Raw genomic sequence first — 25,357 nt, forward strand, 5'->3', positions numbered from 1 at the left:
CTACAATATGGAGAGAGTTTCCCCATTTTTCATACTTCCTCTTCTTGTATTGTTTTCTTGTCTTAGCCTTGCTACTACTAATCAACTCTATACTGATGAGTTTCCACTTCTTGCTTTTAAATCCCTCATCACTTCGGATCCTTCCAATATATTGAAAAAAAATTGGACCCCGGAACCTCTCTTTGTACATGGTTCGGAGTTACTTGTGATTCACCTCATAATAGGGTGACTCATTTGGATCTCTCGGATATGGGACTCGGAGGTAGCATTCCACCAGAAATTGGAAATCTTTCTTTTCTTGTTTCTCTAAATTTAAGTGGAAACTCTCTTCATGGTTACCTGCCAAAGGAGGTTTGCAGCTACAACAACCTTCCAAGACTCAAAGAACTTCAGCTATCCAATAATACTTTGGAGGGAGAGATACCACTTAGTTTGGGTGAATGTCCACAGCTTGAGATTCTTGCCTTGTCATACAACAACTTTGTGGGACATGTGCCTGCACAAATTGGGAACATTACAAGCCTTAAGAGATTACGCATTTATGACAACAATCTAAAAGGTGTGATCTTATATTTATAGCAAGAATCTATGTACACATTATATGCTATGATCATTACACTTACCTATTGAAATTAATTGTACAGGTACTATTCCCAAAGAGATTGGTCTTTTGAATAAATTGGAGTTGATGCGTTTGGGCTTTAACGAACTCAGTGGAGCAATCCCAAACGAAGTTGGGAACATGACAAGCCTTTCTGACTTATCGCTATCGAATAATTCTTTAAGTGGTATATTTTATTTCACAAAATTAAATCTTTTATCTATAATATATAAGTTCACAGCATATAATATGCATGTACAATTTTAGATTTAAAGATATTTGATTTATATCCTTCATTCCTTCTCATGTTTCAAATAAATGGTTTGAAGGTCCATTAATATGCATGTACAATTTTAGGTCCATTAATATGCATGTTTCAAATAAATGGTTTGAAGGTCTATTAAAATATCTACAATATATAAGTTCACAGCATATAATATGCATGTACAATTTTAGATTTAAAGATATTTGATTTATATCCTTCATTCCTTCTCATGTTTCAAATAAATGGTTTGAAGGTCCATTAATATGCATGTTTCAAATAAATGGTTTGAAGGTCCATTAAAATATCTACAATATATAAGTTCACAGCATATAATATGCATATACAATTTTAGGTCCAATACCATCAACCATTGGAAATCTATCAAATCTGAAGCACTTGGTTCTTCGTTTCAACAAATTAAATGGTGAGCGCTCATCCTCCATCTGCAACTTGAATATCTTGCATAATCTTGTTGGGCAAATAGTTCATTTGAATATTTACTCACATACAAGATGTCATAGTAGTACTATGTAATGCCAATATATAAATCTCAAAATGCCTAAAATATTAGTATGTCATTATTTCTCGAGCATTTTGTTATAGTGATTCCCTACATGCCAGCTAGAACATGAATTTCATTCCTCCGGATACTAACATAATTACTATGGATACGATAGGACACAAATGAGTCGGAAAATGTTAACATCTAATGCAGACAAGATAAGATAATAGACATATGCTTGCAATGAGTAAAATTCATCCATGTAACCTTCGATACAAGAAATTTTGTTTACCCTTCTTTAATCTTTCAAAAATTGTTTGAAGGTCCAATTCCATCTGCAATCGGAAATCTTCTGATTTTGGAGTCCTTATATCTCTCTTCCAACAAATTAAGTGGTGAGCTCCCATACTCCATCTGCAAGTTGTCACACCTTTCTTATCTTCTTCTCTCAAATAATACTCTGGAAGGAAGACTGCCACGATGCTTCGGAAACTTCAGCGGATCTTTGACCATCTTTCATTTAAACGAAAATCAATTTAGTGGCATCATTCCATCAACCTTTTCTAAAAATTGTAGTATTTTGTCAATCAATTTGGGTAGTAACAAATTCCACGGACAATTACCTAAATCCTTAATTAATTGCCGAAGTCTAAGGGGTCTCGACATTGGAAATAATAAAATACAAGACAAATTTCCTTTTTGGATGGAAGGCCTACCTGAACTTCGAGTGTTAGTGTTGAGGTCTAACAAGTTTGGTGGTAATATGTCGCTTCCTTCACGAACCAAGTTTCTATTTCCAAGGTTGCAAGTTTTCGATGTGTCTCATAATGAATTTCAGGGCACTCTACCTCAAAGATTTTTCAACAATTTCAAAGCAATGATTGAGCCGGTAGAAATTGAAAATGATTACTTTCTAGATGACTTGGAGATGAGGCTCTTCTTGAAAGGCCAGGATCAATTAATTAAGAGACTATTGGAAACATTCACAGTAATTGACTTATCCTACAATAAATTTAATGGAACTATTCCACCTTCCATAGGAAATCTCAAGATTCTCAAATACTTGAACTTGTCCCACAATACCCTCATGGGACATATACCTTCATCTCTTGGAAACTTAAGTGAACTCGAATCGTTGGACTTGTCAACAAACAAATTGGATGGTGAAATTCCAAGTGAATTGACAAGGTTGACATTTCTTGCGAAATTAAACCTTTCAATAAACAATCTTGTTGGGCAAATACCGCGATCCAATCAGTTCTCCACATTTGAGAATGATTCATATATGAGAAACTTGGGATTGTGTGGACTTCCGTTGACAAGAAAATGCAAAGATGAGAATGGGCCAACGATAAACCCCGCAGATGAGAAAAGCAACAACCTATCTTTTATGCAAGAAGTTGGCATATCAATGGCCTTTGGTTTTATTTTCGGATTCTGGGGAGTTATTGGTTCTTTCTTACTAAAGAAATCATGGAGATTCGCATTCTTCAACTTCTTTGATGCTGTTGGAGATTGGCTCTACGTTATGGGTCTCATGCTTGTATCCAAATGGGGACGGACCTAAACTAAGGTACTAAAAAGAAAATTTTGAACCATTTTGGTCCCTTTTATATCAATTGTGCAAACATGGTTGATGCATTTTGATGCAGTTCCAGCAAATGATGCCAAAAGCGTTGATTGTGTTGGAAGGACTTGAATTATGGCGTCAAATTCACGTGATGCTGGCAGAACAGGTTGAGGAATCAAAGTCATCGTTGTACTATGATGTTCGATGGACCATCGGACATCCTTTAAGTTACTAAATTGTCCTTTTATTTGTTTTGCGTGCTTATTTTTTTGTAATTTTGTTACTTCCTTCTGAATCAGGGTTTCAAACCACTTATAAATAACGGATTTCATTGTTTTTCAATCGGTTTCAGATATTATTGATAATTTTAGAATTTAAGAAGCTAGGGTTATGTGTTTTCTCCATCAGCTTCTGTGGCGATGTGTTGTGATGAGATATGGAAGTCGATTAATAATTGGGATTTGAATTGTTTTCATAAGAAGTGCAAGAAAGAAAATTGTGTGCTTTTTTCAATTTCAAAATGGAACAAAATTCAACCGTATCATAGGCAGAGAACTGAACAATTCTTTAAGACCTTCTGTCCAAATCTTGTAGGGTAGAAATCAAGTTGAGTTGTTCTAAACCTTATGACATACTTACACGGTTACTCCGCCCCTTCACGATTGATTGACACCGTTTGACTCAGTCGAGTATTATGAAATGTAATTGAAAGTGGATAGAAAAGATTAGTGGATTATGGGATGAGTTAGTGGAACATGGAGTCCATTATTAAAAATAGTAAAAAGTCGATTGAAAAAAAAAGAGTAATCATGGACCGAGAGTTGTTATGTGATTCACATTAAAGTCTTGTAAAGTCAATTATGTTTCAAATTAAATCATTTCTCTCCAAGAAAGTTGTTATCCCATTATCATCGACTAACCATTCCACACGACAAACTATGTCGTAATTCTTCCTCTAATTGTAATAATTTTTAAATAAAAATTAGGCATGCGTTCAAGTTGCAACTGCCCTCATTTTTCAGTGGGGCAACAAAAGTTTGGTAATTTTACACTTTGCAGTTGACTTGAATTGACTATAAAAATACTCGTGTCCCATTAAAATAAAATGTTTTTCTTTTTGAATTGTCCCATTAAAAATGAAACATTTCCTAAAATAGAAACAACACTATCTTTATTTTTTCTTCGTTCTTACTTTACTCTCTCTTTATTAACTCACAGAACAACACTATATAAAATCTCGTGTAGAAAAGTTTTATATTTATTGGGACGAGGGAGTATTATTTTAAATTTAAATGTTGCCAGTTTTTTCTTCTTAGCACATCATTACAATTAACACTCTGAAAATCATACACTTTGAAGTTGACTAAGAAAATGTTAATGGAGAGGTTTTCAGATATATTTGTGGAATATATTATTATAATTTTGATCATAAATAGGCAAATGAAGCAGAGTAGATAGACAAAAACATCAGCCATGAAAACAGCATACCTTTTTCTTACATATCTTTCTCTCCTAACACTTTGTTTGTGTCCTTCAAGAGCAGCCACAAGTGAAGCAGAGGGTTTGATGAGATGGAAATCCAGCCTATCATCTTCTGCTTCTCTCGAGTCTTGGTCCGTCAACAACATCAGCAACCACTGCAGATGGATTGGCATTAGCTGCAACGACGAGGGATCTGTCTCTGGGATTGATCTCTCTGGTGCAGACCTTGCATGATGCAAATGAACAGACAGGTATGAGAATGACTGAACTGGTAGATAAAAAGAACTCAACAAATTGAGAACTTCAGAGTATAAAACTCAATGTAAAAATATATATTCAAAGCCTGTCTTTTAAGATCAACAATTAAGTCTTTATATAGGCAAAGAAAATCCTAAACTTATGGAAAGAAAATAACTAAAAAGATAATAAGCAAAAATAACTAATATTTTTTCCATCTCCTAATTCTATTAACTAGGAAATAAATAAAACCAAAAATATACTTTTCTTAGCCACTAAGTTTTATATTCTACAACTGCATCATTGCAGGGACATTGGACCTGCTCCATTTCAGTGCATTGCGGAATCTCACCACTTTCAACCTCAATGGGAATGCTCTCAACGGCTCTATACCAACTGCTCTTGGCAACCTCACAGGCCTCACTTACTTGGACCTCTCCAACAATGAATTCAGTGGGGAACTTCCATCAGAAATAGGCTTGCTCATAAATCTCAATTATCTGGATCTCTATAATAACTCGTTTTCAGGCGCCATCCCACCAGAGATAGGAAACCTACAATATTAGTGGAGGCTGGACCTTTCAATCAATAACTTTTCAGGTAAAATACCTCAAGTCATAAACCGATTTCACATGGAACTTGGAAAACAATGCTTTATATTCCTTGGCAATATATAAATTTGCAACGATCAGTTTGAATTAAATACTTTTCAAAAAGAATGCAATGCACTCATAAATGTGCTATTAAAATGCTATGCATCTACGTTTTTAAAAGTAGAGAATTTTCATTTATATCCTTAATTAACTTTAAATAAATTGTTTGTAGGTCCAATACCATCCATCATTGGAAATTTTACAAATCTGTATTCCTTAGATCTCTCTTTCAATAAATTAAATGGTGAGCTCTCATCCCCCATCTAACTTGACATTCATCAAAATAATCTTGTTGGGCATTTTTATAACTCTCAGAATACATAGCATATTATATCATTTTTATAATTGTTTTTGTTGTAATGATTTCCTATAATGTTATAGTTGGACCTGAATTTCATTACTCTGGATATTAACATGAATAATCCATATATGTTTGAACACGGACATTGAAAAGTTCATACATTAGGGTGAATAGTTATATTTGCGGGAGTTATTTGAAAATTATGCTAACTTTATTTAAACATTCTGATTTATGAGAGTTATTTCATGATAGATTGGTCATCTTGACAACTGACATTTTGATTTTTATGATGTCCCTCTAGCGGTGAGCAAAAAAATCAGAAACCGAATATTTGAACTGAACCAAACCGAAATTTTGAAATTCGGTTCGGTTCGGTTTTAAAATGTAGCACCCGCTTCTTTTATTATCTTTTCATATATGTTAACGTCGAACTAGAAATCTATCGTTCTCTTGTTTCGTGAAAATAAATGGAACTCGAGCCTTTGATGAACTTAATAGTGTTAATTGCAAAGTAAAAGTTAAAGAAATAATCAAACGAACTAAACCAACTAATGTACGCTGCGGAATAAAAAGGAATGCTATTCAAGTGTTCCCGAAAGAAAAGGTCCACATAATGCCCAAAAATTTGTTTCTTTGGAAGTTCATGATGGTCTTACAAAAGGATGAGATGGGATATTAATGTTACAATACTCTTGAATGAACCAAAAGCTCAAGGAAATAAAGTCTAGGGTAGCTTGCACTTGGACTTCTTTTCCCGAGCCCACGCCGCACTACCACCGCGCCATATCCGAACGAGCCGTCGAGCCCGGGATAGCATTGCCCACGTCTCAAAGCAGCAGCAAGGCAGCCAAGCCTTTTCTTTCACCTACAAAATAAGTAAAAAAAAAAAAAAAAACAAGTTTAGTGGCTAGGAAACAAAAGAAAATAAAGGGGGCTATTAATTGAAGAAAAGAACAACATTTCCTTTAGTTATAGAGGACCAAGGATTTGCCATAGAAGGCAAGTCAGCCCTGCAACAACTATTACACATCAGCCATTTATTTCTCACGAGTACATACTCCATAAACCACCAAAAGAATAGCTAGCAAGGAGCCAAAGAGTCCAGATTCAATCTCTGCCAAAATCCCAACAAACCCCAATTTATAACTAGTACTAGGTACCCATAAAAATGCAAGTTTTGCAGCCATGAAGGAGAGACAAGGAGATCACTAAAAGTGAGATTTCTGCAGCATAGCAACAAATGGTACAGCAGCCATTTAAGGCTCAAGAGTACACAATCTGCCTATAAATCCCCCTCCACACCACACACCAACTCCTTTCACCCACACTCCAAATTTTCAGCAAGATAGAGAGTAAAGAGTGGCACATAGCCGAGAGTAACAACAAAGACAGCCACTCCTTCGACTTCTCCAGAGGTAATGCACCTCCACCCCTTTTCTCTCCTTCAAATCAAGTTTCATGTCATCATATAGGAGCTCTATAACTTAGAAGCCTCAATCAACATAAGTAAGATCAGTAAACCCCCCCCCCAAACCTCCCTTTTCTTCCTTTTTGTTTTTTTTCAAGCATGTGTATATATAATTGTTAGTAGAATCTGCCCAAGTAACACCAATAAATACACAACAAATTAACATCTCCTTCCACCACTAAGCCATCCTTAACAAAAAGACAAATGCTCCAAAAAAAAAACCACTGAATTCATGAAGTAACTAAAGTAAGTAGACACTCTAATGACTGAGCCAACTGGAGAACTTATCTGGAGGAGGTGAATCTGCCGGACTTCCGGCAGCAAGCTTCGGCTCTCCGTTGGACAACCCCACACTCCGAACCGCCACTACAACCTAGCAATTACAAGCTACAAGTTAAAAGCACCAACCTTTAAACAAAAAGAGGGAAAGATGATGAATACTTAAATACTGTAAATAAATTGCCCTACCTTATCTGACGGAATAACGGCGGCGGCGGCGACATACCCGAAAAGGGAAGAGTGCCGGTGGATTCCGCGGCAGTGGCGACCGAGCAAGGGAGGAAGGAGATCGGTCGGGCATGGCGGCGGTGCGCCGCCGCGCTCGCTGCTACAGCGGTGGCATGAGCGGGGCGGAGAGAGAAAGACAGAGAGGAAGACGGAGTCGCGGCGGCGACTAAGGAGCCCCGGTGGCAGAGAGGCGGCGATTTCCGCCGATGGAGAAAGAAAAAGAGATAGAAAGGAACAGAGAGGGGTGGAGCGGCGCCGAGCGTCACCACAGGCGACAGCCCTGCTCGCCGGACGGCCGCGAGGTGGCGGCGACGGATGAGGCGGCGACATAGCCGAGAGAGGAGAGGGAGGAGAGTTTAGGGTTTTTGTTGATTTGGGGGAAATGAGGGAGAAAGAGAGAGAGAGGCCGATGGATAGGGTAGGGAGTATTTGGGCCTCCCTTATTTTTATTTGGTTGGGCCTCTCTAGTAATAGATTGGGCCACCAATTAATTAAAGTATGGACTAAGAATTTATTTAAATCATGGGCCTTTATATGTTATGGATTAATTAATAGTCCGCTAATTATTTCCACGAAGACAAGTCTAATTTTTCCGGACCTTAGCTTAAGTGCTCGGATGATTAATTTTAAGAAATTACGATACACTAACGAGTATTTTATACCTCGAGCCAAAATTTTAGTATGTTCAAATAAATGGCATGTGAGGTAGCACCCTTTAGTTAAGTGAACAATTCCTCTAATTTAATTAAATCTACCGATTTAATTAATATTCAAAAATTCTAGGACTCTTCTAGAAAATTTAAAGGAAGAATAAAATGATCATCGCACTTAGGATGCATTCATGTCTAAGCTTAATGGATATTTCAAAAGTCTAATTAAGTATCTTTTATTTCCTAAAGGGACGTCTTCGAACGTCATCTAAGACCAAGTTAAGGAATTTCCGGAAGGAGCTTTAGCTTTTGAGGTGGGCATTCTTTTAAAATGTGTTTTTAGTATGAAAATGTGATTCTTTGCTCAAATATGTTGTCATGCCATGTTTTGTTTTATGATTACCTATCTGCTTGGCTATGCCAATTCATGTTAAATCGAATTCGGGTCCCAGTAGGGCCGCAAACCCTACTCGGACTAGTGTACACATAAGGGGACCGTGAGCTAACAAAAGGGGTTGGCCGGTCCAGTGACCGTCGTGGAATGTGGCCACATTCCCGGTTCACACAATGATCAGATATGGTATATCTATGGTACGTGATTGCGCAATCAAAATTCTTATGAAAGGAAAAGTATTTAGAGACTCGGGCCTTTTAAATAAAAACCCCGTGAATCTCTCAACTGTGGCTTGACAATTAAAATTAAAACTGTTTTGGCAATGTGCTCACTGAGTATATCAAATACTCAGCCCTGCATGTTATTTTCAAATGTGCAGGTTGAACGTGGACGGGCAGGCGATGGTGTTGGGCATGAATCCTCGCATAAGTCAATAGGTAGCCCAGGGTAGTATGTCTCCATACATACTGCCTTGTCTTGGACGTTTCCGCTGTAATAGGATTCTATGTTAGAAGGATTGTGAACCTAGACCGCACTCTGACTTTATGTTGTCCCATTTCACTTTCACCTGCGGGACTTATGTCCTAGGCTTCTCCTTTTAAATCATGATTTTTTTTCATCCCTTGACTCTAAGGTGCTATTGAATCACGTTTAGATGCAGTCACTATCATTAGGAAGTTTGTGGTCGTGACAGAGTGGTATCAGAGCACCGTTCTTTCGCTCTGGACCCAAGAACCTTCCTTCAAGCCTTAGTCTAGAATGATAGCACTAGGCTAGAACATGACTTAAATGGGAAGTTAAAGGACCCAACACCTCGACTCGTCACGTTCAACCGCAGCAATGAGGTAAGAAAGAAGTTCTTACCAGAAAATTTTCCGTTATTTATGAAAGGACTTGATAAAAGGGAAAATGATTTCTTTTAAAGATATTTCAAAAATATTCAAGGATTTCAAGGAAAAGCATGTAAATTTCATTTTTCTACGAACCAGAGAATTTCAAGTTTAAAATGTTAAGCATAAGGACGTCTTACAAATGCTAAAGTATTATTAGTTATGCATGCCTGATTATGTGAAGTATGATGATAGCTCGAGGAAGTTTTTAGAAAGTTACGAAATGACTAATGCATGCAAACCTAGAACGCCTAAGGAGGTACATTAGGCTAGAATATCTATGAACGAATAGTCGTGAATGACGACTCTTACACCGCTTCCAAGAGCGATGAAATCAACAGAAAGATGCAAGATAGGGCGAACCCCTAACTTGTCTTGAAAATAGAACTTTAAATGCGAACTACGGCGTACTGTGTTACGACCTTTACGTTTAAAAAGAGAAAGAACGTCCAAAATTATGAGGGCCCACGAGTCACTCAAAACGAATGCTAATACGATCTACCCTATCGGAGAAAAACCCTAATAGGTTATCGATGCGACGGCTAGTACTATATATTTCACTATGCATATTACTTCTATACCTTATTCTCTCTTTTCGCGTTTTGAGAGCCCATTCTTTCGTACAGATGGCACGACAGCGCTACACCCATCGTAGGCCGCTCCGAGCTGGCGCGGATTCCGAGGCAGTGATTCGCTACTACCGGTCCTACCGCCGCTGCCATGGGGATACGCTGGCAGAGTTCGTAGCTCACTACGCAAAGTTATGGGAGGAGGCCAACTGTCACGGGGTGAAGCCCTATGAGGGTATCATGAGGCTCGTCGGTCTGTTTCCTGAGGAGTGGCAGAGTTGGATGACGGCCACTGCCGAGTTGTACACGTCGTCCCCGCCTCCCACATATGAGCCTATTGGGGATATGCCCGGTTTTCTTAGCGCAGTCTTCGCAGGGTGCTTCCACTTCGGTGATGGGCCCCCACCAGGGACGCAGGCGCCCGGAAGCGAGGGATTCCGCAGGTTGCCACCCTTGGCCCTCATGCGGGGTGCAGGCGGAGTATTCGAGGAGGGGCAGTCGTCTCGAGCTCCCGCCCGCGAGAGGGGCCGAGTAGAGGTTACGCCCGACTCGAGTGATAAGACCGGGTCTGTGGGGAGCAGCGCGGCAGATGAGGATGACGACGAGAACTCGGAGGAAGAGGGCGTAGACGACGATGAGGTCAGTGAAGAGGACTCGGATGAGGAGCCCGAGGGAGTTTTGGAGTGGGGCGAGATGCAGGAGGATGGTTCCGCTGAGGAGGAGCCACAGGTTGGCGGCCTCGCTGATTTGGAGTTGGAGTTCATTCCCCCACTACCAGCCGGACCACCACCAGAGATACCTTCACCCCCGGTGGAGCCCCACCCGGAGACACTACGGTTGTCCCAGCAACCGATAGATTTGACCTCTTTCAGCGAGCTGTATCATCGCATTTGGCGTATGCGCAGAGAGTTGGCCGCCGGGACCGATATTCCCTTTGCACCAGTGGCAGCCCCGGGGCCATCAGAGCCGGTGGCAGTGCCGGAGCACCCCGAGGAGCCGGTGCCTCCGATCGAGACGTCCCATCAGGGGACTAGTCATGGCGACCCGATGTGGATCAGCAGCGACTCTGAGCAGGACTGATTGAGCAGGCCTCAGGCGTGTTTATCGTAGTAGCTTAGCATCATGTTTTCCCTTTCCATGTATCGAACCTTTTAGGAGCTTTCTTTTCCTTATTGCCCTCACATGTATCAGATTTTAAGTCCTCGCTAGAGGCAATTTTTTCCCTTAACTTATGACATGTGATGTTTCTTGGCTATGTTATTCGATTTTTTGATTTTACTCCTTATGTTCAAAAGAATGGTGCATTTAATGAACCTAATGCTTGCGATCATGACATTCGACGAGTATAAATCCATGTTAACCTTGTTATCCTTAGAACAGAATGCCACCAAGGAGACGTGCCGGACGGCCAAGAAGGAATGGCGAGGTGCCACAAAATGTACCACGAGGAAATAGAGCGGGAAGAGGGATGACCCCACCACCTCCTCCGCCGCCTCCACCTCCACAGGAGCGGCGAGTAGAGGAACTTTTTCTGAGACAAAACCCTCCGATTTTCAATGGTTTAGGGGACCCAGTTGTGGCTGAAAACTGGATACGCGCCATGGAACGCATCTTCAACTTCCTGCACTGCAACGATCAGGAACGCTTGACTTGTGTGACCTTCCAACTGACAGGATCAGCTGATTTCTGGTGGGAGGCACGAAAGAAAATTTTAACACCGGAACAACTGGATCAAATGACTTGGGATGAGTTCAAAACTGGAATGTATGACAAGTACATCCCGAAGAGTTACCGTAAGGCTAAGGAAGTGGAATTCTATAATCTGAAACAAGGACGGATGTCCGTTACTGAGTATGATAGAATGTTCTGCGACATGTCTCGCTATGCGCCTGACCAAGTCGATACTGATGAGAAGATGGCTGAGAAGTTTTGTGCCGGTCTGAGGTACGAAATAAAGATGGCCCTGGCAAGCCTTGGAGGGTTGTCGTACCCTGAATCACTGAGTCGAGCCTTGGATATCGAGGCAGCTATGCCCAAAGAGAAGTCAACTGTACTTGTTACCGCAGCACCACCTCAACAACAGCAAAACTTCCGAGAGAAAAGGAGGTGGGATGGAGATCGTGCTCCAAATGAAATTAAGAGGCCACAACTTGCTCTGAAGCCACCGCAGAATGGTGGAAGGCAAACTGCTCCAAATCAGATGATGGAGTACAGACCTAGAGCCCCTCCCTGTGCTAAGTGCTCGAAGAATCATCATGGGGAGTGCAAGGCTGGGACTGATAGGTGCTTCTACTGTGGCAAGGGCGGACATTTCTCCAGAGAATGCCCGGATAGGAACGCTGGAATCAGAGGGAGACAGAACTACCAAGGGCAGCGTCCACAACTGCGGGCACTTCAAGCTGAGCCGAAAGGAAAAGCGGCCCTACCCCAAGCTCCGCAACACCAGCGGCAGTTACGGCAGAGGCTTCCCACTCAGCCCAGAGCTTTTGCACTGAGACAGAGGCAGCCTAAGACGGAGCCAGGGAACCAAGAGCAGGGCAATCTGGCAGGTATGGGAACTCTCCTCAACATACCTATAGCCATTTTGTTTGATACTGGTGCATCACACTCGTTCATATCAGCACCTTGTGTGGATACCTTAGAACTGCCTACTGACGAAGTAAAACATAAGATGAGGGTGTCCTCACCCGTAGGAGGCCTTATAGACATCACACGAACTTGCTCAAACGTAGAATTCACTATGGGAAACCTTAGGTTAGTGGCTCACAATTTGCATGTGATGTTGATGTGGAGCGTCGACATCATATTGGGAATGGATTGGTTAGCCGAAAACTACGCTACCATTCTTTGTAAGGAAAGGCAGATCTCGCTGCAATACCCAGGAAGGGAACCCACAATCTTCCACGGAATCTCCATGAGGCGACGAAAGTCCATAATTTCTGCACTACAAGCAACCACTATGATAAGGAAAGGATACCCGGCATACCTCGTTTACCTGAATGGAGAAGAGAAAGAGGACCGTAAGATTGAAGATGTAGCAGTGGTACGAGAATTCCCAGATGTCTTCCCAGACGCACTACCTGGATTGCCGCCAGACAGGCAATTAGAATTCACAATTGATCTCGAACCAGGATCGGCCCCAGTATCGAAGGCACCATACAGAATGGCACCTAAAGAGTTAGAAGAACTCAAAATACAGCTACAGGAGTTACTAGACCTAGGCTTCATCCGACCTAGTGTGTCACCATGGGGCGCACCAGTGCTCTTCGTGAAGAAGAAGGACGGAACATTGAGAATGTGTATCGACTACCGAGAGTTGAACAAACTGACGCTCAAAAACAAGTACCCTCTACCAAGGATTGACGACCTGTTTGACCAACTTCGAGGGGCTGGTGTATTCTCAAAAATGGACTTGAGATCAGGTTATCACCAACTGAAAGTCCGACATGACGATGTACCCAAGACAGCATTCCGCACCAGATACGGCCATTACGAATTCACTGTAATGCCATTCGGACTCACAAATGCCCCGGCAGTGTTCATGGACTTAATGAACCGCGTGTTCCACCCATACTTGGACAAGTTCGTCCTAGTCTTTATAGACGATGTACTCATCTACTCGAAGAACGAGAAGGAACACGAGGAACATCTGAGAACCACCTTAGAGACGTTGAGAGCCGAGAAGCTCTATGCTAAGTTTAGCAAGTGTGAGTTCTGGCTCAACGAGGTGAATTTCCTCGGACACATAGTAACGGCAGATGGGATCCGAGTGGACCCTGCCAAGGTGGAGGCAGTGCAACGCTGGCAGTCACCGACAACACCGAGTGAAATTCGAAGTTTCTTAGGTTTGGCTGGATACTATCGGAGGTTCATCGAAGGATTTTCTAAAATAGCCAGACCAATGACTCAACAGCTCAAGAAAGGAGCTAAGGTCAATTGGACGCCGGAGTGTGAAGCAAGTTTCCAATTATTAAAAGAAAAATTGACCACCGCACCAATCCTAGCCGTGCCAGCACCAGAAGCAGGCTATGTAGTGTACACCGATGCTTCAAAAGTCGGACTTGGATGCGTATTGATGCAAAATGGCAAGGTGATTGCATACGCGTCACGCCAACTCAGGCCACACGAGTTAAACTACCCCACTCATGATTTGGAACTAGCGGCAGTGGTACATGCCTTGAAGATTTGGAGACATCATCTCTACGGAGTTCGATGTGAGATCTTCACGGACCACAAGAGCCTTAAGTACTTTTTCGAGCAGAAGGATTTAAATATGCGACAACGTAGATGGCTCGAATTAGTCAAGGATTATGACTGTGGCATAAATTACCACCCAGGCAAGGCTAATGTAGTGGCAGATGCCTTGAGCAGGAAGACCATTCCCCAAGTGGCCACTTTCCTCACACAGAATGAGGAGCTCATACGAGAATTTTCCAAGATGCGGCTAGAAATAGTGGGAGCACCAGAGACGGTGGAAAGTAGGATCGCCACTCTAGTGATTGAACCAGACTTAAGGGCCAGAATTGTTGAAGCTCAAAGGAGTGATGAAGCATTAGAGAAAATTCGACTTAAGGTGAGGACAGGAAAAGAGGTGAGTCACCGCGAAGAAGCGGATAACGCCCTCACTTTTGAAGGGAGATTATGCGTGCCCAATGACGAGGCTCTTAGAAAAGAGATCATGAGCGAAGCGCATGAGACACCCTATACCGCCCACCCAGGAGGTACAAAAATGTATCAAGATATGAAGAAGCATTTTTGGTGGGATGGCATGAAGAGGAGCATAGCGTCGTTTGTAGAAAGGTGCCTAGCATATCAACAAGTGAAGGCTCTACATCAACGACCCTATGGGAAATTGCAACCCCTGGAAATTCCCGAGTGGAAATGGGAGCACATTGCAATGGACTTCGTGACAGGATTGCCAAAGTCACAACGAGGGAATACTGCTATTTGGGTGATTATAGATCGCCTCACCAAAAGCGCCCACTTTGTACCAGTTCGTATCACTTACGGATCGGACAAGCTAGCTCAGATCTATGTGCAAGAGATCATACGGTTACATGGAGTACCGGTGACGATCACATCAGACCGTGACCCAAAATTTACTTCTAGGTTTTGGATAAGCTTGCAGCGAGAGCTAGGCACCAGGTTAAATTTCAGTACGGCATTCCATCCACAGACTGATGGGCAGACTGAGAGGACAATCCAAATCTTAGAAGATATGTTGAGGGCCGTAGTGCTCGACCGCGGAGGAAAATGGGAGCCAGTATTGCCACTTATAGAGTTTGCGTACAACAACAGCTATCAGGCAACCATAAACATGGCCCCATATGAGGCACTGTATGGGAAGAAGTGTAGATCACCGCTTTATTGGGATGAGGTCGGTGAGAGAAAGACGCTGGGACCGGATTCAGTAGAGGAGATGATAGAGATCGTCCGCCAGATCCGTGAGAGAATCAAGGAAGCTCAAGATAGGCAAAAGTCTTACGCAGATGCTCGCCGAACCGATCTGCAGTTCAAGGCGGGAGACAAAGTTTTTCTGAAAGTATCCCCGTCTAAAGGAATTACGAGATTCGGCGTCAAGGGCAAGCTAAGACCACGTTTCATCGGACCCTATGAAATTTTAGAAGAAGTGGGTCCTGTGGCGTACAGATTGGCACTCCCACCGAGATTTGGGAACGTGCACAATGTTTTTCACGTGTCTCAATTGAGGAAATATGTGTTCGACCCAAAACATATAATCCACCAAGAGGAGATGGTGTTGGAACCAGACTTAAGCTATGAAGAGAAGCCAGAGGCAATCTTGGATAGGAAGGTCAAGGAATTGAGGAACAAATCTATTGTAACGGTGAAAGTTCTATGGAAGCACCATGGTCACAAGGAAGCTACATGGGAATTGGAAGACAAGATGAAAGAAAAGTACCCAGAGCTGTTTGAGTAACATAAGCAAAATTTCGGGACGAAATTTTCTTTAAGGAGGGTAGAATGTAGCACCCGCTTCTTTTATTATCTTTTCATATATGTTAACGTCGAACTAGAAATCTATCGTTCTCTTGTTTCGTGAAAATAAATGGAACTCGAGCCTTTGATGAACTTAATAGTGTTAATTGCAAAGTAAAAGTTAAAGAAATAATCAAACGAACTAAACCAACTAATGTACGCTGCGGAATAAAAAGGAATGCTATTCAAGTGTTCCCGAAAGAAAAGGTCCACATAATGCCCAAAAATTTGTTTCTTTGGAAGTTCATGATGGTCTTACAAAAGGATGAGATGGGATATTAATGTTACAATACTCTTGAATGAACCAAAAGCTCAAGGAAATAAAGTCTAGGGTAGCTTGCACTTGGACTTCTTTTCCCGAGCCCACGCCGCACTACCACCGCGCCATATCCGAACGAGCCGTCGAGCCCGGGATAGCATTGCCCACGTCTCAAAGCAGCAGCAAGGCAGCCAAGCCTTTTCTTTCACCTACAAAATAAGTAAAAAAAAAAAAAAAAAACAAGTTTAGTGGCTAGGAAACAAAAGAAAATAAAGGGGGCTATTAATTGAAGAAAAGAACAACATTTCCTTTAGTTATAGAGGACCAAGGATTTGCCATAGAAGGCAAGTCAGCCCTGCAACAACTATTACACATCAGCCATTTATTTCTCACGAGTACATACTCCATAAACCACCAAAAGAATAGCTAGCAAGGAGCCAAAGAGTCCAGATTCAATCTCTGCCAAAATCCCAACAAACCCCAATTTATAACTAGTACTAGGTACCCATAAAAATGCAAGTTTTGCAGCCATGAAGGAGAGACAAGGAGATCACTAAAAGTGAGATTTCTGCAGCATAGCAACAAATGGTACAGCAGCCATTTAAGGCTCAAGAGTACACAATCTGCCTATAAATCCCCCTCCACACCACACACCAACTCCTTTCACCCACACTCCAAATTTTCAGCAAGATAGAGAGTAAAGAGTGGCACATAGCCGAGAGTAACAACAAAGACAGCCACTCCTTCGACTTCTCCAGAGGTAATGCACCTCCACCCCTTTTCTCTCCTTCAAATCAAGTTTCATGTCATCATATAGGAGCTCTATAACTTAGAAGCCTCAATCAACATAAGTAAGATCAGTAAACCCCCCCCCCAAACCTCCCTTTTCTTCCTTTTTGTTTTTTTTCAAGCATGTGTATATATAATTGTTAGTAGAATCTGCCCAAGTAACACCAATAAATACACAACAAATTAACATCTCCTTCCACCACTAAGCCATCCTTAACAAAAAGACAAATGCTCCAAAAAAAAAACCACTGAATTCATGAAGTAACTAAAGTAAGTAGACACTCTAATGACTGAGCCAACTGGAGAACTTATCTGGAGGAGGTGAATCTGCCGGACTTCCGGCAGCAAGCTTCGGCTCTCCGTTGGACAACCCCACACTCCGAACCGCCACTACAACCTAGCAATTACAAGCTACAAGTTAAAAGCACCAACCTTTAAACAAAAAGAGGGAAAGATGATGAATACTTAAATACTGTAAATAAATTGCCCTACCTTATCTGACGGAATAACGGCGGCGGCGGCGACATACCCGAAAAGGGAAGAGTGCCGGTGGATTCCGCGGCAGTGGCGACCGAGCAAGGGAGGAAGGAGATCGGTCGGGCATGGCGGCGGTGCGCCGCCGCGCTCGCTGCTACAGCGGTGGCATGAGCGGGGCGGAGAGAGAAAGACAGAGAGGAAGACGGAGTCGCGGCGGCGACTAAGGAGCCCCGGTGGCAGAGAGGCGGCGATTTCCGCCGATGGAGAAAGAAAAAGAGATAGAAAGGAACAGAGAGGGGTGGAGCGGCGCCGAGCGTCACCACAGGCGACAGCCCTGCTCGCCGGACGGCCGCGAGGTGGCGGCGACGGATGAGGCGGCGACATAGCCGAGAGAGGAGAGGGAGGAGAGTTTAGGGTTTTTGTTGATTTGGGGGAAATGAGGGAGAAAGAGAGAGAGAGGCCGATGGATAGGGTAGGGAGTATTTGGGCCTCCCTTATTTTTATTTGGTTGGGCCTCTCTAGTAATAGATTGGGCCACCAATTAATTAAAGTATGGACTAAGAATTTATTTAAATCATGGGCCTTTATATGTTATGGATTAATTAATAGTCCGCTAATTATTTCCACGAAGACAAGTCTAATTTTTCCGGACCTTAGCTTAAGTGCTCGGATGATTAATTTTAAGAAATTACGATACACTAACGAGTATTTTATACCTCGAGCCAAAATTTTAGTATGTTCAAATAAATGGCATGTGAGGTAGCACCCTTTAGTTAAGTGAACAATTCCTCTAATTTAATTAAATCTACCGATTTAATTAATATTCAAAAATTCTAGGACTCTTCTAGAAAATTTAAAGGAAGAATAAAATGATCATCGCACTTAGGATGCATTCATGTCTAAGCTTAATGGATATTTCAAAAGTCTAATTAAGTATCTTTTATTTCCTAAAGGGACGTCTTCGAACGTCATCTAAGACCAAGTTAAGGAATTTCCGGAAGGAGCTTTAGCTTTTGAGGTGGGCATTCTTTTAAAATGTGTTTTTAGTATGAAAATGTGATTCTTTGCTCAAATATGTTGTCATGCCATGTTTTGTTTTATGATTACCTATCTGCTTGGCTATGCCAATTCATGTTAAATCGAATTCGGGTCCCAGTAGGGCCGCAAACCCTACTCGGACTAGTGTACACATAAGGGGACCGTGAGCTAACAAAAGGGGTTGGCCGGTCCAGTGACCGTCGTGGAATGTGGCCACATTCCCGGTTCACACAATGATCAGATATGGTATATCTATGGTACGTGATTGCGCAATCAAAATTCTTATGAAAGGAAAAGTATTTAGAGACTCGGGCCTTTTAAATAAAAACCCCGTGAATCTCTCAACTGTGGCTTGACAATTAAAATTAAAACTGTTTTGGCAATGTGCTCACTGAGTATATCAAATACTCAGCCCTGCATGTTATTTTCAAATGTGCAGGTTGAACGTGGACGGGCAGGCGATGGTGTTGGGCATGAATCCTCGCATAAGTCAATAGGTAGCCCAGGGTAGTATGTCTCCATACATACTGCCTTGTCTTGGACGTTTCCGCTGTAATAGGATTCTATGTTAGAAGGATTGTGAACCTAGACCGCACTCTGACTTTATGTTGTCCCATTTCACTTTCACCTGCGGGACTTATGTCCTAGGCTTCTCCTTTTAAATCATGATTTTTTTTCATCCCTTGACTCTAAGGTGCTATTGAATCACGTTTAGATGCAGTCACTATCATTAGGAAGTTTGTGGTCGTGACATAAAAATACAAAATTTCGATTTTTCGGTTCGGTTCAGTTTCGGGCAGAAAAATAATCAAATAACCGAAAAACTGAATTATATTTTAAATATAAATATTTTATATGTATCCTATTAATTTAATGTATTATACTCCCTCTGTCTCATTAGAAATGCAACGTTTTCCTTTTCGGGTTGTCCCATTAAAAATGAAACGTTTCCTAAAATGAAAACATTACTATCTCTACTTTTTCCTCTCTCCTACTTTACTCTCTCTCCATCAACTCACAAAACAACACTGCATAAACTCTCGTGCCGGAAACCAAATGTTTCATATTTATTGGGACGGAGGGAGTATTATATATAATATATACTATATTGTTTTAATATATTCTATATAATAATGTATTATACATATATTCTATTAATTATATAGTTTATATATATATATATATATATAGGGTTGTGATCAAATGAGATTTATTAGGCTAAATGAGAAATGAGATGCAATAACAGCCACTCATTTTTATTAAATGAGTGGTCCAGATTTTGCCACATAAAAAATATTTTTAGATTAATTTATTATGAAAGGGTATAATGGTCAAAAAACCAGATACATACGCTTCAAAATTTTCCATCAAATTCGCGAACGATGACGGTGAAGTCGCGGCGGCGCTGCATCACGATGATCCGAAAATAGCGAAGAAGCAGAAAGGCGAAGGTGCCGGTGGTTTCACAAATGGTGACGGCTCCGGTGGTTTCCTCATCTCCAATCGGAGAATCGCACGCCGCAAACCCTAGAAATCTCCGCCGCCGGAGCAGGAGATCATCTCGATTGTTGAATTGAGCGGCGGTGGAGGGGAATTCACCTTCTCCGGCGTGAATCGCGAGCATAAGCGAGGTCAGATCTGTGATCATCATGGAGTTGCTGATTCCGATGATAGCGTGATGCAATTTGTTATTTTTCTCACTGAAATCTAAATTTCGTGGAAGCAATTGTATGTTTGAAATTCCAACCTATTATATGTGCAAATCTTAGCAATGATGTTTAGTGTTTTAAGGTGTATGCAGGATTTTCGTTTTTGGATTTGGACTAAGTTTTAGGCTATTGTATATGTGTCCTTTTTTGTTTGATTTAGGTACAGAGCATGTGATTTGGTGAGAAAATTTTGGATTTCTATCCGACTAGCTATGCACTCTAGGTTTGATGATATTCCTCAGTTAAGACTACATATATAATCAATATCAACTACACACATATAATGTCAACTACATATAAAATTCATGTCAACTACACACATATATTGTCAACTATGTGTATAATCCATGTCAACTACATATGTGAATTATAAGTGTTATTTGTTAGTTGTTGACATTCGATATTATCGCTATTGATATGTGAATTATAAGTGTTAATTTTTAGTTGTTGGCATTTTAATACGAGTTGTTGACATTCGCTAATCTCGCTATTGATATGTGAATTATAAGTGTTATTTTTTAGTTGTTGACATTCGATATTCTCGCTATTGTTATGTGAATTATAAGTGTTATTTTTTAGTTGTTGACATTTTAATATGAGTTGTTGACATTCGATATTCTAGCTATTGATATGTGAATTATAAGTGTTATTTTTTAGTTGTTGACATTTTAATACGGGTTGTTGACATTCGCTAATCTCGCTATTTTAGTTGTTGGTATCTTGTTAAAAGATATAAAACATATCACAAAACTTGCAGTGAGTTCAAGGAGATGCAGAAAACAAGATATTGTATCAGTAATGAACAAAACTAATTCCTATTCTGATAAGTTGCAATGTCGAATCATTAGTTTCTACTGATACGAATACCTCTTCGAGTACAAAGGACCTTATTTAACTGTGAACAAAAGTGAAGGTGAGCTGAACTCACTCCTTCACACGATTTTCCACTGTCTCTGGTTTGGAAACCTTGATCTTGATAGGTAAGGTGAGTGACAGATCGTGTAGAAGAGCACCTGGAGCTTTGACCATTGAAATGCTTCCCTTGCTGCCTCCCTCTGCAACTGGGCCTATTTCGGCTTCAGTCTGTCCAGATTCACAAGGCACGTAAGTTGCTAGTAACACCGTGTTTATCTTTGATATCTTTGTTGCTATTATGTGCTGTTGTTTGGTGTGTTACTGGAATTGCTTTGAAGTGATATGAAGTAAAATGAGTTAAAATAACTGCAATTGATCACTAGTTAATTGATGAGAAAATTATTGAATCTCGCTTTGGCAAAGAAGTTAGATAATAGAGTATATTATTGATGACTGTAACTGATTTACGTAGGTGAGGTAAGAGAAGCGTGTGATAGGGTGGGATTTGAAGTGGTTACAGTTCGAATTACTGATTGCCTTTTTAATTCAAAATTTGTGAATTTATTTCTTTGAATTTATTTCTTAATTCTGTGGATTCAATTTCTCTAAAATCGAAAGCAAATTACAATTAATTTGTGAAATATATGGATGCAGCTTTTAATTCGATTGTGTTGCTGGAATTTTTTAGTTTTGTAGATAAGGTGTTTGTGCTATTGCCTAAAATATTATTGTTGACATGAAGATGTTTATTTTTGACATGAACTATATAGCTCGTTGACATAATAACGTTTGTTGTTGACATGAATTATATAGGTCGTTGGCATAAATTTTATGAAAAATGCTGTTGACATAAATTATATGTAAAACATTGTTGTTGACATGAATTATATGTAAAACGTTATTGTTGACATAAATAATATAGGTCGTTGACATGAAAATATTTGTTATTGACATTAATTATTTGTAAAATGTTGTTGTTGACATAATAGTTGACATAAATAACGTTTGTTGTTGACATCGTAGTTGACATGAATAATGTTTGTTGTTGACTCGTAGTTGACATGAATAATGTTTGTTGTTGACATCGTAGTTGATATGTGAATTACAAGTGTTATTTTTTAGTTGTTGACATTTTAATACGAGTTGTTGACATTCGATATTCTCGGTATTGATATGTGAATTATAAGTGTTATTTTTTTATTTGTTGACATTTGATATTCTCGGCATTGATATGTCAATTGTAAGTGTTATTTTTTAGTTGTTGAATGATTATATGTGTGGATTGTGGGATGGAAGAAGGTGTAGAGAGAGAAGGATTGGAGGCTCTGAATCAAGAATGATGAATTAGGTTAAGAGGTATTTATAGAGTGGAAAAAAGGTTTATTTTGATAATTTTCGTGGTCTACAAGATATAGGAGAGATTTGGCTTCACAATATAATAATTTATTTTTTCTTCCGTGAATTTCCGCCTAAATTCCCGCCAGCTTTGACTGCACTGCGCAACGTTCGTAGAATAGTCATAACTTTCTCCACAGAACTCCGATTGAGACGTGCAAGATATCCACGCGAAGCTCTTTCGAAGAGGAATAGAATGATATGCATAAATCACTGATTGGACTCCAAATCTGATGGAAGAATGGGCTCGAACAGAGGCTGTTGCACCTTGGCCTTTTTGCACCTTTTTTTTTCTATCTTTTTCTATCATTTATCAACAAACACATTAAAATACCAAATGTATAACATATGCAATTTAAGAACATAATTTGTATGATTGGAATTTAAAACGAGTCAAATCTAGCCCTTAAAAACATGCAAATCCGTGTTTGTCATATATATCCTATTAATTTAATGTATTACATTATATATAATATATACTATATTCTTTTAATATATTCTATATAATAATGTATTATACATATATTCTATTAATTATATAGTTTATATATATATAAAATAAAATATATTATACATGTATATATTTTTTTTTCGATTTGTTCTGTTTTTCGGTATTTTCATATAATTTCGGTTTTTTCGGTTTAGTTCGGTTTTTCAAATTCGGTTTTCGATTTTTCGGTTTCGGTTCGGTTTCGGTTTTGAACTAAATTCGGTTTTTCGGGTTCGGTTCGGTTTGGGAGAAAAACCGAACCGAAACCCGAATGATCACCCCTAGGTCCCTCTACTGTAAAATATTAATATCTAATGCAGATAACTGCCATATTGTTACAATGTGTAATATTTCATGTATGCGTATTTTTCAATATAAATAAATTTTGATTTATATCTTTCTTTTATGTTTCAAATAAATTGTCTGAAGGTCCAATTCCATCCACAATCGGAAATATTTCAAATCTGGAGGTCTTATATTTATCTTCCAACAAATTAAATGGTGAGCTCCCATCGTCCATATGCCAGTTGTCATTCCTTGGTTATCTTCTTCTCTCAAATAATACTTTGGAAGGAAGACTGTCGCAGTCCTTCAGAAACTTCAGCACATCATTGTTCACCTTTGACCTAAATGAAAATCATTTTAGAGGCCTCATACCATCTACCTTTATTTCCATCAATTTGGGTAATAACAAATTCCATGGACGATTACCTAAATCGTTAATCAATTGCCGAAATCTAAGGGGTCTCGACATTGGAAATAATAGAATACAAGATGAATTTCCCTTTTGGATGGAAGGCCTACGCCAGCTTCAAGTGCTAGTGTTGAGGTTTAACAAGTTTGTTTGTAAAATTTCCGTTCCTTCACGAACCAAGTTTCCATTTCCTAGGCCGCATGTTTTTGATGTATCTGATAATGAATTTCTAGGCTCTCTACCTCAAACATATATCAACAATTTCCTAGCAATGATTGAGCCAGTAGAAATTAAATATGATTAGTTTCTAAGGTACGTGGAGATGAGGCTCAACTTGAAAGGTGAGGATCAGTTAATTAAGAGACTATTGAAAACCTTCACAATAATTGATTTGTCCTCTAACAGATTCTCTTGGCATATTCCACCTTCCACACGAAATCTTAAGTTTCTCAAATACTTGAACATGTCACACAATAGCCTCACAGGACATATGCCTTCACTCTTGGAAACTTGAGTGAACTTGAATCGCTGGATTTGTCAATAAACAAATTGGATGGAGAAATTCCAAGTGAATTAACAAGGTTGACATTTCTTGCAAAATTAAACCTTTCAATAAACAATCTTGTTGGGCCAATACCGCGATCCAATCAATTCTCCACATTTGAGAATGATTCATATATGGTGATAGCATAAAATAATGCAATGATTTAAGTCTCTGATTGTATTATTAATAGCCTTCTATCAAGGGATTGTATCAATCCTTGATTTATCTCCTTCCTAGTTTAGTTTAGAAATCCTTGTATATATTGTGAAGTGTGTGATGAATATTCTCAATGCAAATACAATATTTACATTCACATGGTATCAGCCTAGGATAACCTTCTCTGCTGCTCTCCCTCAGTTCATAGGCCTTAAGCCATGGCTACTTCTTCAAACCCCTCTTCTGATACATTTCCATATGGTACTTTGATCCATATGCTCACTATTAAATTATCATCAACAAACTACTTGTTGTGGAGAAGCCAAATCTACCCACTTCTCATTGGTCAAGGGCTTATTAGCCTTATTGATGGATCACGTCCAGCACCACCGACTTACGTGGTCGCTGACGGAAACTCAACACCAAATCCAGCATACCAATCTTGGCGTGTTGATGATCAGAGACTTGTCAGTCTCATATTCTATTCCTTGTCTGAGGAAGCAATGTCCATGGTGATCGGCTGCACCACCACTCGCGCTGTTTGGCTCGCACTAGAGCACACTTTTAGTCATCAATCTAAGGCTCAAGAACTCCGTCTAAAAGGACAACTTCAGTCCATCAAGAAAGGAGGTCGCTCGGTCTCTGAATTTGGACGAGATTTCAAACTCGTTTGCGATCAATTATCTGCAATTGGGCGATCCGTTGATGAAACAGACAAAATCCATCTATTTATGAAAGGACTTGGCTCTGACTTCTCTAGCTTCTCAGCAACTCAAATGGCTATGTCCCCATTACCATCATTTTCTGATCTTCTCAACAATGCTGAAGCTTGGGACATGTTTCAACAAACACTTGAACCAAACAT

General features: G+C 40.1%; 2 protein-coding genes, 2 long non-coding RNA genes and 1 pseudogene across 5 annotated transcripts; 3 read left to right on the forward strand and 2 right to left on the reverse strand.

Annotated features, from left to right (window-relative positions):
• Window positions 1–3,242, forward strand: LOC125199434 (receptor-like protein 33). 2 transcript variants are annotated; one of them, XM_089066171.1, is made up of 5 exons: window positions 1–559; window positions 645–788; window positions 1,219–1,290; window positions 1,692–2,941; window positions 3,021–3,242. In XM_089066171.1, the coding sequence occupies exons 1-4, from the start codon at window positions 250–252 to the stop codon at window positions 2,933–2,935; spliced, it is 1,770 nt and encodes a 589-aa protein (XP_088922297.1). In that variant the 5' UTR covers window positions 1–249; the 3' UTR covers window positions 2,936–2,941; window positions 3,021–3,242. The 2 variants fall into 2 exon arrangements, with proteins under 2 accessions (XP_088922297.1, XP_047953396.2); XM_048097439.2 differs by having other exon boundaries at window positions 1,692–3,242.
• LOC148931974 (receptor-like protein Cf-9 homolog) overlaps window positions 3,071–25,357 on the forward strand; it is a 25,650-nt pseudogene continuing 3,363 nt past the window's right edge.
• Window positions 6,199–7,988, reverse strand: LOC148931975 (uncharacterized). The gene is made up of 2 exons (XR_016135328.1): window positions 7,548–7,988; window positions 6,199–7,452 (listed from the first exon to the last, which is right to left on the reverse strand). It is a non-coding gene; the product is annotated as an uncharacterized LOC148931975 (long non-coding RNA).
• Window positions 11,558–15,270, forward strand: LOC148931976 (uncharacterized). The gene is made up of 2 exons (XM_089063701.1): window positions 11,558–13,591; window positions 15,199–15,270. The coding sequence occupies exons 1-2, from the start codon at window positions 11,558–11,560 to the stop codon at window positions 15,268–15,270; spliced, it is 2,106 nt and encodes a 701-aa protein (XP_088919827.1).
• LOC148931977 (uncharacterized) lies at window positions 16,277–18,067 on the reverse strand. Its single transcript, XR_016135326.1, has 2 exons — window positions 17,627–18,067; window positions 16,277–17,531 (listed from the first exon to the last, which is right to left on the reverse strand). It is a non-coding gene; the product is annotated as an uncharacterized LOC148931977 (long non-coding RNA).

This window comes from Salvia hispanica, chromosome 2 (genome assembly GCF_029641045.1).
Source record: "Salvia hispanica isolate PSC_SH4W2 chromosome 2, Shi_PSC_v1, whole genome shotgun sequence".
NCBI lineage: Eukaryota > Viridiplantae > Streptophyta > Magnoliopsida > Lamiales > Lamiaceae > Salvia > Salvia hispanica.